Raw genomic sequence first — 17803 nt, 5'->3', positions numbered from 1 at the left:
AAGACAGAAAGCTAGGCAGGAAATCACAACTGATTCTCCAGAGGAGAGCCAGTTAACAATTCTTCCATTTCAAAGCATCTGAAGGGCCTGGAGTTCAATTCACCTTTCACATTTCCACAGAGTGAAACATGTTCTGTTCCCTTCAAGGTACTGTACGATGAATTACAGCAGAGTGGATGGGAGGAGGAAAAAAATAGGAATATAAAAGTTAACACCTCTACAGTATTTATTGTTATTTACCGGAAGAAAGCAATGATAAAGCAAATGTTTACGAAAAACTACTAGAAGTCTGCTAGAAGACTCTAAGATTCACCGAAGTCACTCCAGCTGACTGGAAGTAGAAAATGCTGCCCTGAATGTTAATATTTTATTTCCTTCCCCCTGCCTTTTCAGCCCCTGTTTTGTCACGGTCCAAGCAGTGTGCCTTTTACAAAAAAACTCCTATCAGTTAGCAAGGTTCCCAGTTCCACCACCTGGGTCCAGAAGTATGCTGCTGAAACAGTCTCCAAGCTCTAATCCAAGAGTCCTTACGTCAGTTCCTTCTTCTCCTAGATGATTCTGTTGCCTCTTATGCCAGTTCTTTCGGCAGTTGCACCTGTGATTTAAGCATTTGAAAAGAGAAAAATTAATCTGAGATATTCAGGTGTTTCATAGCAAAAATGACAAAATGTACATGCCTCAAAGGATATAAAGTGGATTAGAAATTCTGGCTAGAGAGCCCCCTCAAATCATGATAAAACAACAATAATAACCACAGCCACTATGATGTGGGCATTTATTGATGATGGACAGATCCAAGGGCTCTGAGCACATGGGGAAGCTTATCAGGTAAAGAAGAGGGTGGGTGCTGGACTCTGCCTGGTTCAAATCCTGGAACCAGCACTTACTAGTTGTATGGTATTGGGCATCAATTTTCTCAGCTATAAAATGACAGTAACAGTATCTTATTCACAAGGCTACTATACAAGTTAAGTAAGTAATGTAAGTTAGGAATCCACGTTAACACTTCTTTTAAAAGCATTTTCTCATTTCATCTTGCAACCACCTCGTAAAGAGGGAACAGGCTAGAGAGAATAAGAAATTTGCTTCCGGTCACAGGGCTAGAAAGTTGCAGATCAGTATTTGAACCCAGATCTGCCTGACTTCAATACTCATGCTTTTGTGAATGTTGAAATACCAAATAAATACCACCATATGAATATAAAATATATGTTCTTTTAAAAACTGGTCTTTTCCTCTTTAAAGCACATTCCTAATACGATACTCAACCAAATATTACAATATTATTTGGAGAACACCCAAGGGCAAAAAAACTGCAAAAGAGTAGCGTAAGTCTGACTGCAAATCAACTGTGAGCTTCATTTCATAGGAACAACTTAAAGACAAGGCAGGTTCTTAACGGGTTTCCAGAGGTGCTATATCTTAGGAGGATGGCTCACCCATCATGCATGTACCTTTCAGAGACTGCTGACAGAGTCCACAGGACACCAGAGTTTGTATCATAATGACTTTAAAATGTCTCTCCTTCTGCTGCCCATGTCCACCTGCCAATGTGATGAAACATTCTGGCCATCTCCTGTGGGCCCTCTTCAGCCAGTTCTCTGCCCACAACCTTTGGCTAAAAAGGTTTCCTGACATCCTGCCCACTGGAGAGAACCTTGGATGTGTTGCTGCTCCCTGTGCAGCCTTCAAAGCAAAGGGCCCCCCATGTGCTCCTGACTCTCCTTTTCCCCTAGTGCCAGACCTTCAGGAGGCGAGAGGTGTGACCACAACCTTGTAAGGGTCACCCAAGGAGAACACTGACAGTGAACAACACCAACAAACAAAATATATAAGACCAGTTATTTAAAACAACTGCAAAGTTGCAACACATTGTCAAATCTTTGGTCTTTGCATTGTTGAATGGAAAAAAATATTTTCCTAGTATATTATTCCTGGTTTATGTTTATATGCATAGACGGGTTCCAAATTAATAAAAACACTTTCAAAAGAAAATGTGTCAATGACCCAACATAGTAAACCCAGAGACATACTGACATATTTAAAATATGACCAAGCTGGCAGTTCAGATCACTGAAAAAAAGAGTGAGTCACTAGGACGTCCCCAGTGGCGCAGTGGTTAAGAATCCACCTGCCAATGCAGGGGACACAAGTTTGATCCCTGGTCTGGGAAGATCCCATATGCCGAGGAGCAACTAAGCCCGTGCGCCACAACTACTGAGCCTGGCTCTAGAGCCCGTGAGCCACAGCTACTGAAGCCCGTGCACCTAGAGCCTGTGCTCCACAACAAGAGAAGCCACGGCAATGAGAAGGCCGTGCACAGCAATGAAGAGTAGCCCCGACTCACTGCAACTAGAAAAAGCCCGCCCACAGCAACAAAGACCCAAAGCAACCAATAAAATAAATAAATTTATTTTTTAAAAAAACCACTAAATGATCAGTGGTTAGCTATTTAGCAGAGATAAAATAGCAGACTTGTTTCCTACTTATTTCTAAAATCTAACCCTTTAATTCATCTGTAATATGGAATATTTTTTAAAAGCCAAAAGTTATGAAAGCAGCAAAAAGGGCAGGCAAATATTTTAATAAGCTTCAAAAAAAAGCCATTTCTAAGCAGAACACAAAAGACAGAAACCATAAAGGAAAAGATAGCTAGATCTGATGTTACAAAAATATAAAACTTACAACAAACAAGAATCAACTCGCATTATTGTTCGGGGGCCTTGTTTCCCCTTCACTTGTTGGTTGAAACTAGTTTTTTTAGGAAGTGTGTGTGTGTAGCATTACACAGTGCACACACACATACATACATGCACAGAGACTGGGGGCAATTGGGCAGGATGGGAAGACCCATTTCAGCAGGGGTTATTTAATTCAGCACACTCAACTGGAGTTCCTGCTCTCGGTCAACACCTCCGTGGGTGTCCAGGACAGAGATGAGGAACACCTGCCTTGAGGAACTCAGACGCCACTAGGAGACCTACACGGTAAGAGCTGTCAACCTGAGGCACCATGTGGAAGATGCTATAAGAGAGGTACAAACGAGAGGCAGTAGAAATATACAGGAAGGGTATTCACCACTGATGTTTGGTTTCTCTTGTTGTAAGAAGCCACACTGAAGCCAAGCCTCTTGGATATATTTTAAAAGACAGAGATAGAAAAATAGGTAATTTAAGAAAAGGGTGGTGGGAAGACAGGAAAAGAAGATCCTTCAGGGGAAAAAATCAGGAGGTATGGTTTGCTGTGGATGTCACTGAACCTTGGTTGTCCAAGTGTGGTCTCCAAATAAGCAACATCAGCATCGCCAAGGAATTTGTCAGAAATGCAAAATTCCCAGGCCCCATCCAAGACCTACTGAATCAGAAACTCTAGGGATGGGCTCAAAAATCTGTATTCACCCTTCCAGGTGATTTTGCTGCACACTAACATATCATAGACTTGAGAAAATTTGTACATCAAAAACTCTTCTTTCCACTAGGTATTAGGGAAGGGCAATTCTTGGTCTGTAAAATTCTGGTCCACTTACGCTCTTTTGAGAGAGGGTTGGAATGTTAAATTGATTTCTCTTGCGGAGACTCCCTTTATAAAGAGGGTAACATTTCTAAAGCTATGATCTAGGTTTGGCTTTGGCTCTTGGAGATTTGGCTCCTGGGTTTGGCTTTGGTTTTGGTCTTTTGAGACAAAAAAGGGACTGGAAAAAGGAAGGAACTGGAGAGAACTCTGGGGCTTTAGATTTGAATGTGTGAGAGAATGGCGACAGTATGGACAATTGGGAACCAGAAACAACTAGATTTAAAGAGGAAAAACTTGGTTTGGGCACAAATTGAAGGAAGGTAATAAGAAAACCCTGAGCCATTTAAACAGAAAGGGAGATTCAGGGATTGTGCTAGATTATGTGATAACTGAAACAAAGGGAGACGATCAGATGGGGAAAAGTAGAAAACTGCAAAAGGATAAAATCTAGAGATCCTAGTTCAAAACAAATATTATAAATGAGGCAAACAAGAAAGGGCCAGAGATGAAGACTTAAGAGCCTATAATCTTACATTTTTGTGATCATAACAACCGCTAACGTGCCATGGAGTCTTTTGGCTGCGAAGGCTGCTCAGGAAATTATTATACTGAGAGCTTCCTGAAGGAGAAATTTCACTGTGTCTTTAAGAAGCTGGCTGAAACCAGTCCAGACACACATAGGTGAGTCGGAAGTAAAATTAAGTGAATGTTCAAATAGTTACCTTGTTTGATCAGCACCAAAAGTTGAATATGATATAAATGCAATTGGCCTCAGTAAATTAAATAGTTGCTGCAGAGGAGATTGTTATCTCAGGGCAAAGTACAGATCCTCATCTGGGATGGCAGGCAGTGAGCAGACTCCCAAATTTTTAAAGAGGAAAGGAAATCATACATTTACCAGGGAGGGATAAGCCTGTACAAGCCTAACGTCTTTGTTTTGAGGCTGGCATCATGTTGACTCAAGAGTTATCAGCTCAGAGGGAAACAAATTAGTGATTAATAAATCAGTTAGACACGACAAAGACTTTTAAAATATAGCTAAACACAATAAGAACAACGCAACAAACTAAAAATGTCTACAGGAGTCAAATAAGTAATGTAGGTGCGTGAAAAAGGCAGCCGGGCATGCTGGAGACTGAGGCAAAACTGGAGAGCCCATTGCCTATCTCAGGGGAGGAGGAGACACAAATCCAGCTTATTTGTGCTGTGCACATGCAGGCCCCATGTGGCTGGATCTGAGGTTTCAGATGCTGCCAGATATCTGGATGTTAGTATGTGATATTTTATAATTTGTACAATAATACGCAAACCAAACAAAACAGACCTGCCAATAGGGCTTATAGTGCACAGTTTTCAATACCCGGCCCCCAGAATTACATCTCTCTTAAACTGAATTAAATGGGCAGCTTCTTGGGGGAGGTAGCATTTGAGCCAAGCAAGGGTACAGACTTTCCTTTATTCTCTGCTAAAAACTTCATTTCTGGGATCCCAAGCCAGAAGTATGGGATAGGAAGACAATAAACATTACAAGGAAAACATACAAATTGAAAATATAAACTGATGACTCCATGAACCATGCTCTAGAAAATACAAAAATAGTATTTTCAAGTCCACAGGAAAAAAAATAATCTCTTTTCCTCGAAGAATAAATAATTTCTAAGTACATTTACGGACATTCAATGTTTTAGTTAGTATCATCAATAAAAAGAATTAAAAGATTTCCCAATTGGGTTTTAACTTCATATTTAAAAATCCAGGGGTTTAGAGAGCATTTCTATCCTCCAACACAGTGGGGGAGGAAAAAACTCCATGACCTTTAGTTTTACCTCCTTAAAGTGAGTGTTGCTGTGTCTCATTTGACCAGCCAAAAATAGCCCTTTCTGCTGGGATCTTGTGATATCACATCGATGGCATTTATAGTATTTTACTGAGTCTAAGATGAACATTTTTTGATGTTTCCGTAGCCCTGACATCAGAAAGCATCTTACAATCAATGGTGTTTTACAATAGCTGGCTGCAGGTGGGAGCACGAACACAGTATAGCTTTTCATACCATTAGTGCTTCCACTCAGCTCTGTGCCCTGTTGGAATTGCACACGTTCAGATGTATTGCCATTTGAACTATCCTTTAAAGAATGACAAAGCAAGTATGACAATATGTGTTGGGTCTGTAAGAAGTCTACTTTTCTGAACTTGCACGTCTCACATGATTTCAAAATAAAAAGATTTTAAAAAATGTCTTTTAAGAGATGACACTGCTAGTCAGCATTAAAGCAGACTTTATGTATACAGCGAGGTGCAAAAACTCAGCAGTAGGGAGGGAACTGACGTCAGTCAAGTGAATTTTTGTCAGTTGGACAATGGATTTTCACATTTTTCTTGCAGAGCATTTTATAGGACCACGTTCACGAAGTTGCGTGACATCTTGTACCTGAGATACATAGCAAGAGATGTCTATTGCAAGCCAAGCCAGGCAACTGAAAGCAGGAGAAGATGCCAATCCCTTGGAATAGATAAAAGACATTTCAGAGCAAAAGCTGATATGCAAGATGACCATTCACCAACCGTGTCAGAGTTCACTTTGCTGGGTATTTTTCTTTCTTAGCGGACATCAAAAACAAACAAAACACAACTTAAAACTGATAGGAATTTAGAATCGATTGAAAATGGAGTACTCAGTGGGGTGTGGCATTTTGGTAAGTATCATCATGAATTTATCTTAATGCCTTTTGTTCTAGAATCTGGACTCAAAACTGGTGTTTTCAGTTGACTAAAAAGCAGTGTCTTGACCGTAAAAATTATAAAACCAACACTGTAAGCTCCATGAGGTTAAATCTACATCTGTCTTATTCACCACTGATGGTGCCTGACATGTGGCAGCACTACACAAATATTTATTGCAATAATGGATAAGGGGATGGATGAAATGAAACTGACTCCAGGGAAAGCAGATTTTCTCAGTAGAACATTCCCTTAGAAGATTGGGGGGGGCGGGGCAGATGATCATTTAAACTTCATTCTCTTGTCTACTCTGAATCCATGTGTCACATTTAATGCCAATTTTTAAAAGACGTCTCTTTATTCTTTTCAGACGAATGCTATTTTCTGACTGTCTAGCACCAAGGCAGCTTGGATTTGCTTTGACAACTGGTTACAGAGTGATAGCACTAGCCTCTCTCAAAACAACACCCTGATCCACCCCCTGCAGAGGTCTGGCCCGCCTGAAGAAGAGCAGGTGCAGGAAGTGTTGATGTCGTGCCCAAGGGCAGGCAAAGAACTCTTGCCTGATCTCATGTGACCTCTAGTGCTCTCACCCTGGCCCCTGCCTCAGGAAGAATCCGAGTCCCTGTAAATCATAGTTGAAAGTCATCTTCGATTCAGAAGAATGAAATGTTGTCAATTCTGTATTACTAGCAGATGGGAATAAGGGACAAAATATGTATATATATGAATAATTAACAATTACATTGGTTTTTTAGATTTTTTTGGTTGCACCGCGTGGCTTGCGGGGTCTTAGTTCCCTGACCAGGGGCTGAACACGGGCCCTCGGCAGTGAAGGCACCGAGTCCTAACCACTGGACAGCCTGGGAATTCCCTATATTGTTTTAGAATATAAAGCTCTTTAAAGCAAAAAAAGAAGAAGTTTACATGGAAAGCTCTTTAAAACATCTTGAAAAAAACTGAATCTCTATGATGAAATATCATATTGACTATTTTATCAATATAATATCTTGGCTAAATTACAGACTAGATTTTAAAACAATACTGTTAATTATCAACCACCTGCAGCCTTTGGACACACACCTTTCAGCCTCCATAAATGCCCTCATAGTAATGACTATAAAAGTTTTATTTTTAAAACAAGCTGCAAGGAATAGAACATTTTCGCAGTAACAGTGACTCATAGTAAATATGAAAACTGAAATAATAGTAAAATATTTTCAAGCTCCATTTATTCATGGAGACATTAATCTGAAGTTTATTATTTTCTGCCCACCTAAAAAATAGAGTATAATTGCAACTGCAGGTAGCGTCTATTCATCTACTAAAAAAGAACTGTTTTTAAAGCACGATGAAAGCACTCATCTACAAACACTGGCCTAATTAGACCTCATTATTAGTTATTTCTGCAGCAGGTGTCTGGGGATCTCTGCTTGCCAGCTCTGTGTGGCTGGAGTGAATAAGAGCTTGACCCTGGACCTCCGAACAGAATTTCCAAGTCTACCACTTCTGAGCGGTTTCTCCTAGATATGTTATTTAACATCTCTAATTCTCAGTTTCCTCTTTATAAAACAGGGAGAATAATACCTACCTTATGGGGTTTTTTAAGGTGATTGTAAGAGTTAATTCATATTATGAATCTGGCCCACAGTAAGCGCTCAATACATGTTAGCTCTCAGTATCATTGTTATGGAAGTTATACAGATGGGTGTCTTTGAGGATAACTGATCATTTAGATCTACCAGTAATGCTGACGGGTTTCCCTCAGTTACTGACCATTAGTGAGAATCTCCTGGTGTTAAGACCAACGGGAATAGAGTTGGGAGACATTTATTGTGGTGTGTGTTCACCATTTCTCCCTCCTCCTACTTACAGGTTTAAGATAGGCGATGTTACTGTGACGAATGTCATTCAAGAGCTGATCTCTGGGGGTGATTTCCACCAACGGGGGTGGCCTATTTCTCGGCACCGGTTTGAGTGTTTTGATCACATCTTTGAGGTTGGTTTTCTCGGGTGGTTCTCTGGCTTCTGGCATCCGAGACTTGCGCTGGATCCTCTTCAGCTTCACCACGCGAAAGGAGTCGGGGTCCGTCCTGTACTTCAAGGTCTGCGATGGCTTTCTCATCATTTCATTTTGTCGACTGAAGGGGCCTTCTTGGGGGTTGGGAGGTCGAGGAGGAGGAGGTTGGAGGAACTCCTGCATCTGGGAATCGGGCATTGGTCCTCCCAGCATCTCCCACATCCCCGGTGGCAGCCCCAACCCGTTCTCCAACAGGGCTATTAACTTTCTCTGCTCTTTGAGTTGCTGCTGTTTCTGTTCTTCTTGTCTTTTCTGCCTTTGTCTATCCTGATTCCTGGTGAGCAGATTGGTTACCACCATTCTGGGACCCGGAAGCTCAAAATGGTAGCCCATCTTCAGGAGAGTGTTGTTTGCCTTCAAAAGCCTAGCTATTTCCATTTCAGCGTGGTGGCCCAACATATGCCTCTGATTGTGAAACCGAAGTTCGGTTAGTGTCTCATTAAACTGCAGACACCTCATGATGGCCACGATTCCCTTGCCTGTGATGAAATTGGACTCAATGTTAAGAGTGGTAATGCTCCTGTTTTCACGCAACATGTTGGCCAGGGCGTAGGCTAGGTTCTCATCTGCACCCACGTTCGCTAAACTGAAGGTTTTGATGTGTTTGTTTTTCTTCATCGCGTTGACAAAGTCCAGTAACATTTCTTTGGGGATGTTCTCAATGTTGTTCAGGTTGAGTTCCTTCATTTCAGGGTCATTTTGTCTCACTCGCCTTAAGCTCCCATCCAGGTCTGTTTGGTTTCCGGAAGGCCTTGCACTTACCTTCAAAAAACTGGTATCTAGGGCTAACTTCTTGGGATCTAATTTTGATATTTTTTTCTCATTTTTTTCTTGGGCCTCTGGTGTGTCTTTCTGTCCTTCAATTACTTTCTTAGTTACCTGTTGGCAGTTTTTCTCACCATTTCTGATTTGCTCCTTTACCTCCTCTTCCTCTTCTCTTTTTATTTTTTCACTAGTCTCTTCACTGTCCTCTTTCCCTTCATCTTCTGCATCTTCTGCATCATCTTCCTCACCTTCCTCATCATCTTCCTCATCTTCCTCATCATCTTCATTATTTGTTTCTTGGACATTGTCATTGCCCTCTGATTCTCTTCTATGTGCAGCGATTTCATTATTAAGCTTTTCTTTTAAATAGTGGGACACATTTTTAGTACTTTTGTCTAATTCTCCATGCTGCTCTTGAGTTTTTGCCTAAAAGAGAAGTTTATGAGGATTAGCATACATAGCAGTTAGGAAGTGTGAAGAGCAATAGCTACTGGAGATAATAAAAAGATTTATTACTAAGTGAAAAAAAGGAAGGAATAAGCTGTAGGCATAGTATTCCATTTGTTTGTGTGTATACATATATACACACAATATATATATAAAAGTTTATAAATGTATAGAAAAAACAGACTTCTAATGTTTACCAAGTAAGTAGTTATCTCTGAGGAAGACAGGTAACCATTAACGTAACTAAAAAAGGGAAGGATTGGGGGATTTTTCATTATAAAATTCTAGACTGAGGGTTTTTTTTAAAAACAAAGTACACATATTAGTTTTGCAAGCAAATACAACCAAAATGAAGATAAATTTTTATAGGCACACACACACACACACAAACCAACATTTTTTGGTTGTGTTTTTCTCATCCCATGTATTAAAACGAAACCTAGTTAATTTTATTTTCAGACCCTCTATTATTTTTAAAGATGGGCTTCAGTTCCAGAAACTGTTAGAAATCATTTGTTTTGAAAACCTTATGGATTTATCCATTCATTGAAATCTTTGTTTTGTATATAGCTAAATAGACATCTTTGTATTCAATAGCTCTGTGTTACACCATAATTTCCTTACTGCCCTAACCAAAATTTACATAATATGTTTGCCAACCTAATATAATGTGTGCAACAGGTTTCCCTGAAAATAAGATACTGTGGGGAAAGTGAGAGCAGTATGATATTTTGGAATATACCAAAACCCTTAAACTTTGATTTTATCTGCTCAGCTCTGTGAAAACTACCCTGGATACGCCAGAGACAGGCTTTGTAGTCCAGTTCCTTTAGAAGGAAAGTGTCTAGGAGACAAAGCCAGCTACAAAGGGGGGCAGGATTAGTAGAGATTTAGAAACAACTGCTTAGTCTTGGAAGGAAAATGACAGTCATACCAATAATGTTTATTAAATGTTTGTGCACCGATTAGCCCGTTTCCCCATTAAATATGTGTACCTCATAGGTGTCATTTTGAAAGCTGATGTGCAGTTTGACACAATGGCTCATCTGAGCAAGAACATGATCTTGAGAGGACAAAGGGGAAAGGGGATCAACTGTATGGTGACAGATGGAAACTAAATTTTTGGTGGTGAGCATACTGTAGGGTATATAGAGTAGAAATATAATGCTGTACACATGAAACTTATACAGTGTTATAAACCAATGTTACCTCAATAAAAATAAACATGTAATTAAAAAAATAACTTGATTTTACTGCTCGTAACATTACAGGCTGGAATTGACAATTGATACCTTAACTACCTAAAGCCTTCACCACTGCATTTCTCATTTGCCTCAGCAGGGGGAGCCAACTATCAAGCTGTTTATACCAAAGAAAGAAAATGTGTTGAAAAAGTGCCCAATTTTTTTTTTCCTCTGAAATTGGTGTTCATCCAGGATTGGCTTTTACTCTAGTGGTCAAATATGCAAATTGTACCTTACACTCTAACTTGATCAAGCCAGCAACTTATTTTCTTGAGTGCAGTGCATGTTTGAATTCTCCTGACCATGAAATCAGTTTATAACTTTTGTAAAATTACAGCCAGCGTGATGGTGATATGACAAGGTATATCAATATTAGCAGGCATAACTACAAGAGACTTTACCTGTGGGGATCTTTGTCTTCTTTTTGCCAAGTCATTTTTAAGTGAAACATTACGAAAATTATGCTGATATACAAGTTCATAGATTGAACCACAATTCTACTTTTCATATAAGGAACATATTTAAAGAAGGAACTATCTTTAAAACATCTTAATAGTATCAACTTCTAAATTCACCATTGATAAACAAGGCACTGTGGTAATACTGGATTTTTTTCGTTATTTGACTTGGTCTAATTGCAGGGTGTGCGGCTAGCCTTCAGGGGGACTGTGACACCCTTGAGACTGTATGTGAAACATTGCCTATGTACCCATGTGGTAGAAGGAGAGGACAGAGAGCTTTCTTCAGCTTCTTAAAGGATCCTGTGAGCCGAAAAAAAGCATAAAGGACAAATGCTTCTGGGTTATGAGTTAATTCACCAACTATCACGCCAAGAAACCCCAGAGCAATTTTTTTAAAGAGACATTTACAAAAAATTACCACTTTTTCCTCCCAATTGTACTATGTAAGTGTTCTAGAATGTTCCCATCTGGCATAGGATTAAATATTATGAATTATCTATAAATGTCAACAAAGCAAGACAAAACATGGAGTCTTGAGAAATGACAGTTACAACAGGGACACGTGCCAGCCCAGCCCGGGCAGCCATTTCTCCATTGTACACAAATCCCCAGTTACCTTGGATGACACAAAGGTAATAGGAACACGTTCGTCTTCCAGCATGCGTCTGGACGCCTTTTGCCAATACATATAATCAACGAGAGATTTATGGTCGAAATTCCCTGTTGGTGGCTTGTCAGTCTGATCCTTCTGAATCATTCCCACAGGAAGCCTGGGGTCAGGGGCCATCACCTCCATTTCCGACTGCAGTTCTTTGAGCTCTTCTGGGGACAAGTTGGCCAAGATTTCATCTTCATCAATCTCCCGGTCAAAGAGTTCTTCTTGATCTGAATTCCTGCTGTGTTCTGACATGATTCTTTTCTATAATTTTCTATCTTACTAGAAAAGGAGAAATAATCAAAGACGATTAAAAAAAAAAAAAAACAAACTCTCAAGAAGTTCCCCCAGTTAGCAAGCGTCCCAGGTCCATACCACCTTGAGATTTTCCCCCCAAACAACCCCCGTGGTTCTTGCTGAGCTGCTAGGAGAGACTGCAGCTAAGCTCATGCCGTAACTATATTAAGCAGGGCTTGGCTGGAGAGGGTCAATTTATGGAATCACTATGCTCCTCTCTTTTCGGCAACTTGAGTCAGCTGTGCAAATCCATCTGACATTTCAGTACAGCTGCTTAGGTTCGCCAGTGAGTAACAGGTCTCTAAAATCTCTGCAGAAATAAGATTAGTTTTCTTCCTATGTGCCCTCACATCGTCCTACACAAATTCACGCAGCCGGTACACACATACCTCAATACTGCAGGGGAAGCCACTTCTTTTTACTTAAATGATGAAAGCAACTTACAATATTTCAGAAGGAAAATCCAAACAGCAACCTGAATTCTAGTGAAGTGAAAAATTCATTTAAAAGTGGAAATCAAGCTCTCAGGGCTTGCGTCTTCACTACCATGAGACTCTGGAAGCAAATAAACCTACACGCAGCCAAGCAGAGGTCTGGCTATGTTACTCACCCGCTGTGTAAGCTGAACCTTTGCAAGATGTCCTTATTTGCATCTAGATCCTGTGATCTAACAGATGGGGGCAACCAGCATTTGAATTTCCACTATGAGTGAGGAGTTTGATATTTTAAATAATTTTTCTTATTAAGCAACCATTAGGCCAGGATAAAAATTTAAATGGATCTAAAATGAAATGTTAAACAAAAAAACACACCCAAACCATTAAAGTACTGGAAGAAATCATGAAAACATTTTTTTCATAACTTCAAAGGACAATATGGCAATATTTATCCAAATGACAAATGTACATTTTCTTTGACCAGTCATTTCACTTTTAGGAATGTACCCTACAGATATACTCCCACATGGGTGAAATAATTGGTGTGCAAGATTATCCAAAGTAGCAAGCTACAAAACAGTGTATTGTATACTATTATTTGTGTGATAAAGGTAAAAAGAATATATGTACATATACAAATTTTGTCAACAGATCCTTGGAAAGATCCAGTAACAGTGGATGCTACTGGAGAAAGAAATGGGTTGTCTGGGAGACAGGACTAGGAAAAAAGACTTTGTTACTGTACACCCTTTTAAAATTGCCAGATTTTGAAACTTATGAACATAATGCTTACTCAGAAATATACATTTATTTTACAAAACTTAGGATAACATAGGGAAGCATCAAGAAATTTAACATTTCCCCTTATTCACCACTAAGGGCTACCACTATTAACAAGCTGGTCTATCACTCCAGTCAGTCCTTTCTTCCAGGCATGTGAACTCAATAATCTTTTGTCACCTGTTTTTTGACGAACAAAATCATGGTTTTTTTCCAGGCTGTAGTATATTCTACTACTACATAATTTTTAATAACTCCCCGTTAAGATTCTTTATAGAGAAGTACCATAATTTGTGTTGCCAATCTCCAATCATTGGGTATTTGGACTGTGTGCAATGCTCACAAGCACTTCTTCAATAAATATCCCCTATAATTAAATATTAATACACAGGCAAAGTTATTTCTTTAGGGTAAAGTGAATACATTCCAAGAAGTGAAATTGCTGGGTCAAAGAATACAAGCAAATTCGGGGCTTTTCATATGTATGGCTACGCGATCCCCTCAATATTATTATAACCCATCTCTAATACATATATATTAAATTATTTGCAAATTATATACATATATTACTATTCCAATATTATATATAATTGATAATTATATGTATATATAAATATAAAATGCGTATTGTCAACCTATATTCTTCAATATATATTTATAACATTTATAAATATAAATGAATTTAAATGTATATATACATCTATATAACAAAACATATGCAAAAAAATTAAACATGAGACGTTTTAAATGGACGTGCTAATATTTTCTTTCTACTCCTTTGGTTTATTTTGAACACCCCAAGACTGAGAGGCTTTTCAAATATATGGCTAAATTATTCCCCAGAAAGACACTACCAATTTACTTGAATGATCATGTTTAAAGTAAAGAACACAGATGCATAGTGGCATCTTACTGTTGCCCTCTCCCCTGTGAGGACTTCCTTTCATCCTGGTCCTATAAAAGGGCAATAAAATCTTGGCCTCAGCAGGCAGGGAGGTAGACCACTTTACACAACTGATTTGCAGACCATCATTCCAGAGACTTAGCTTGCAAAAGAGAGGTCTAAAGAGACTGTACCAAAAAGAGTTTTGTGTACAAGGAGGTTTGGAAGTGTTATATTCTGCAATTGTCTTTTAGAGATTTGTAAAGCACATGCGCTTTTAGAGACTCTGAGAAATCATATGTAAAAGAAATCCATTTATTTAGCTCAGTATTTCCCAACCTTATTTAGTTAACTCATTGCTAATTTTTTTTCTTTTCTTTCTTTTAAAAATCACTAATATCCTGTGCAATTACTTTCCAAAATCCGTACTTTGGGAAATACTGATATAAATATAAAAGCAGAAGATCTGGAATTAGTCTGCCATATTCAAACCCTGGTTCCACTCCTTAGTAGTATGTGATATTGGGCAACTTAACCCAAATTCCTCATCGTATAAAAGAGATCTGATAGTAATATTTACCATATTCAGTTAATGAGAAAACTAAATGAGGACACAGTTAGATATTGAACTAGATATAGATATACAACTTAAGTAGGATGGTGCATGTCACAGAGTAAACCCTCAACAGATGTTATATATTACTAGTCTCATATTTCATGGATAACCACAGAAACATTCAAAGAAAAACAAAGGCAACTGTAAAATGTAATACATTTTATAAACCACTTCCATGATTGAAACCATTATATTAATGGCAATAAACAAAAGGGCCTTAAAAATCTTGTTATTCTTATAGAAAGCAACTCAGAGGCTTTTAGATGGAATTGTGTATAAAGAAAATAGAAAAACCACCATTTGCATGTAAATATGAAGCTACCCTGAGAAAATTATCTGAATTGTTGCTTGTAAGCTTTCAGATTCAAATTCTATTCTGGTGACCAAATGTTTTTGATGATCACACAGATTTGGAAATTTCTGTAAGGGGCGCTGCTTCAGCTAACTTCCATCTTGCTGAATGATTTTGGAAAGTGGTTACATCTCTCCCAGCTGCTTCCACTGTGTATTTCATCCATATGCTGACAGGGAGGGTTTTGCTGGTGTAATTAGCCTCATTTAATGCACAGATGATTTAGTTGTGCTTTCTCTTAATGATGTTCTACTGCCACCTCAGCAGCTTCTCACATCAGAATCCAGCTATGATGCCAAGAGAAAGTAACAAGCTGTACGATAATTGATTGACTTTTATAGTCAGATAGGGCATCACAAATCAGAATCTCTGGCAGAGGTTTATTAACTGCACGGATGCCCTAGGACTCCCACTGCCCAGAAGCTACTAAATCAGATTCTCAAGTTTTGATCCAGGAATATGTATATTTGGAAAGCTCTCCAGGTGATTCTGAAGTATAAAATGAGTATGAGAATCACAGCATTACTGCAAGCCACTCATTTTACAGATCGGGCTCAGAGACCTTGCGAAAATTTGCATTTGATGAGGTTCAGAACATGCTACCCCAAATATGGCACCTTGACATATTGAATATTTTAAACTGAAGAAATTTGAGAAAGAGCAAGTTCAGGAAGAACTTTTTGACCTTCCTCTTCACCCCTGAAGCAGGTCATAGAACCATCCTGTAAGAGGAGCATCCTTACCTCCGAAGACAGAGGGACCAAGATGAATCCAAACAAACAGGCCTTGCTCAGCTTCCCCTACTTTACTACCCTGGCTCACACAGCTCTGTCCTGTCACATTTTCCTATGACTTTCCACACTTCTTCTAGTATGAAAACACTCAAGTTTAAGATTTCTTGGGGTCTTCATTTCCTTATGAAGACTCCTGTGGCATGAAAAACTTAAGTAAATTTGTATGTGTTTTTCTTGTGACTCTGTCTTCTGTCAGTCCAATTTACAGGACCACAGATGGAGAATCTGGGAGGGTATAAGGAAAAAGAATTTTTTCCTCCCCTGCCCTGGGCAGCTCAACCTCTGGGCCTCATTACTTCATCTGTAAAAGTGGGATGGTAAACATATCTACTTTATACCATTTTTGAAAAAAAAAAAAAAAAAACCACCTAAATGACATAATCCATGTTAAATGCTTAGTAAACATTAGTTAATCTCATATTTTCACACAGAAATTGTGTGACTCTTTTCTGCCTGATACCTAGCAAATGTTCAAGACAAAAATAAATGGTGTTTCAATTTTATTCTTTCCAAAACAGCATGTAAGATACATGTAAAAGAAATGTTCAAACCTTGATACGTTTATGAAAATCCTAATGGTAAGAGCAAGCACTATTTTCTCTGATCTATTCATTTTTCCATGCCACCTTCGTTCAGGAGAGGGAATACTGGGGATAAGCCATCTCTTTCATCAGCCCCAAACACTAGCTATAAATGCACACAACTTCTATAAATGGTTCCCAAATGCTACTAAATAAATCAGTTCTGTCCTGTTTGTGGCATGCTATTCTCTTATGCAATTCCATTTGGGTCACCACGACTCTGCTCGCTGGCTGCAAATTGCCTGAAGATTTTCTGAGTGTGAAATAAATGCCTCGCTCTCTCCTCAAATTTCCCTGACCCATGGCTGCATTGCCTCAGGATGGGCTCTTACATTCACCAGGCAAGTGCTTCCCTAGTGTCAAAACACCCTGCCTGTCTTGCTCTTACCAGACCCCAGAGTAGCATGAATTACAAGTGGATATTTACTATTTTGTTTTCATTGTTTTAATAAGCCATCTCAAAATTCTCAAGTTAAATTGATTTGATTTTGGCTTAATTTCAAAGGTAAATTAATTCTATAACTTGTGAAGTTGTGAGGATGCTATTACACTATTACTAATACTGCTACTATGCTATTACTGGTACTACCATTACTGCTATTACCATTACAGCAACTACTACTATGGCTACTACTATTACCACTACTGCTGCTACAACTACTAGTGCTGTTGCTACTATTATTACTATTAATATGACAATCGACTGCTCTTACTGCTGCTATTAATTTTACAGCCACATTGCTAACATATTTGAGTGCTTAATGTCCCTAAGCCTGTGTTAAGTGATATATGTATGATGTGTCAGATTCTTCATAATCTTGGATAATCGGTACTTTTATTAACCTCCTTTGACAGATATTAAAATGAAACATATGCATTTGAGTTAAGGATTGCCTCTAAATTTGGGGCTTTTAATCCGTATCCTCTATTAGCTTCCTATCATCCACCAGAAATGGCATCTCACATACCTACATGGCTGACATCACATAGCACAGAAAGCAACTGCTCTGAGACCTGAGCCTCCCTGTTTCCAAGATAAACTTTCCCACTTCCTTGCCTGCCTTTGAATCTCTGCCAAACGCCAGTGATGGCGACTGACTCCCTTGCCAAAGCAAGCTCTGCATAAATAGCCTCTGTTTATTTTTATTTATGTGATCTTCATTTATTTCCATAATTT

General features: G+C 38.9%; 1 protein-coding gene across 2 annotated transcripts; it reads right to left on the bottom strand.

Annotated features, from left to right (window-relative positions):
- Positions 1–202: 202 nt before the first annotated feature.
- On the bottom strand, positions 203–12762 carry LMOD3 (leiomodin 3). Of its 2 annotated transcripts, none has more exons than XM_057704853.1 (4): positions 12573–12762; positions 11848–12168; positions 8108–9505; positions 203–595 (listed from the first exon to the last, which is right to left on the bottom strand). In XM_057704853.1, exons 2-4 carry the CDS (start codon positions 12139–12141, stop codon positions 569–571), a joined length of 1719 nt encoding a protein of 572 aa, XP_057560836.1. In that variant the 5' UTR covers positions 12142–12168; positions 12573–12762; the 3' UTR covers positions 203–568. The 2 variants fall into 2 exon arrangements, with proteins under 2 accessions (XP_057560836.1, XP_057560838.1); XM_057704855.1 differs by lacking the exon at positions 12573–12762 and adding an exon at positions 12265–12338.
- Between the last annotated feature and the right edge of the window lie 5041 nt (positions 12763–17803).

The sequence above is a fragment of the Hippopotamus amphibius genome, chromosome 13 (assembly GCF_030028045.1).
Source record: "Hippopotamus amphibius kiboko isolate mHipAmp2 chromosome 13, mHipAmp2.hap2, whole genome shotgun sequence".
Classification (NCBI taxonomy): Eukaryota; Metazoa; Chordata; class Mammalia; order Artiodactyla; family Hippopotamidae; genus Hippopotamus; species Hippopotamus amphibius.
This window is presented reverse-complemented; position numbering and strand designations above follow the sequence as displayed.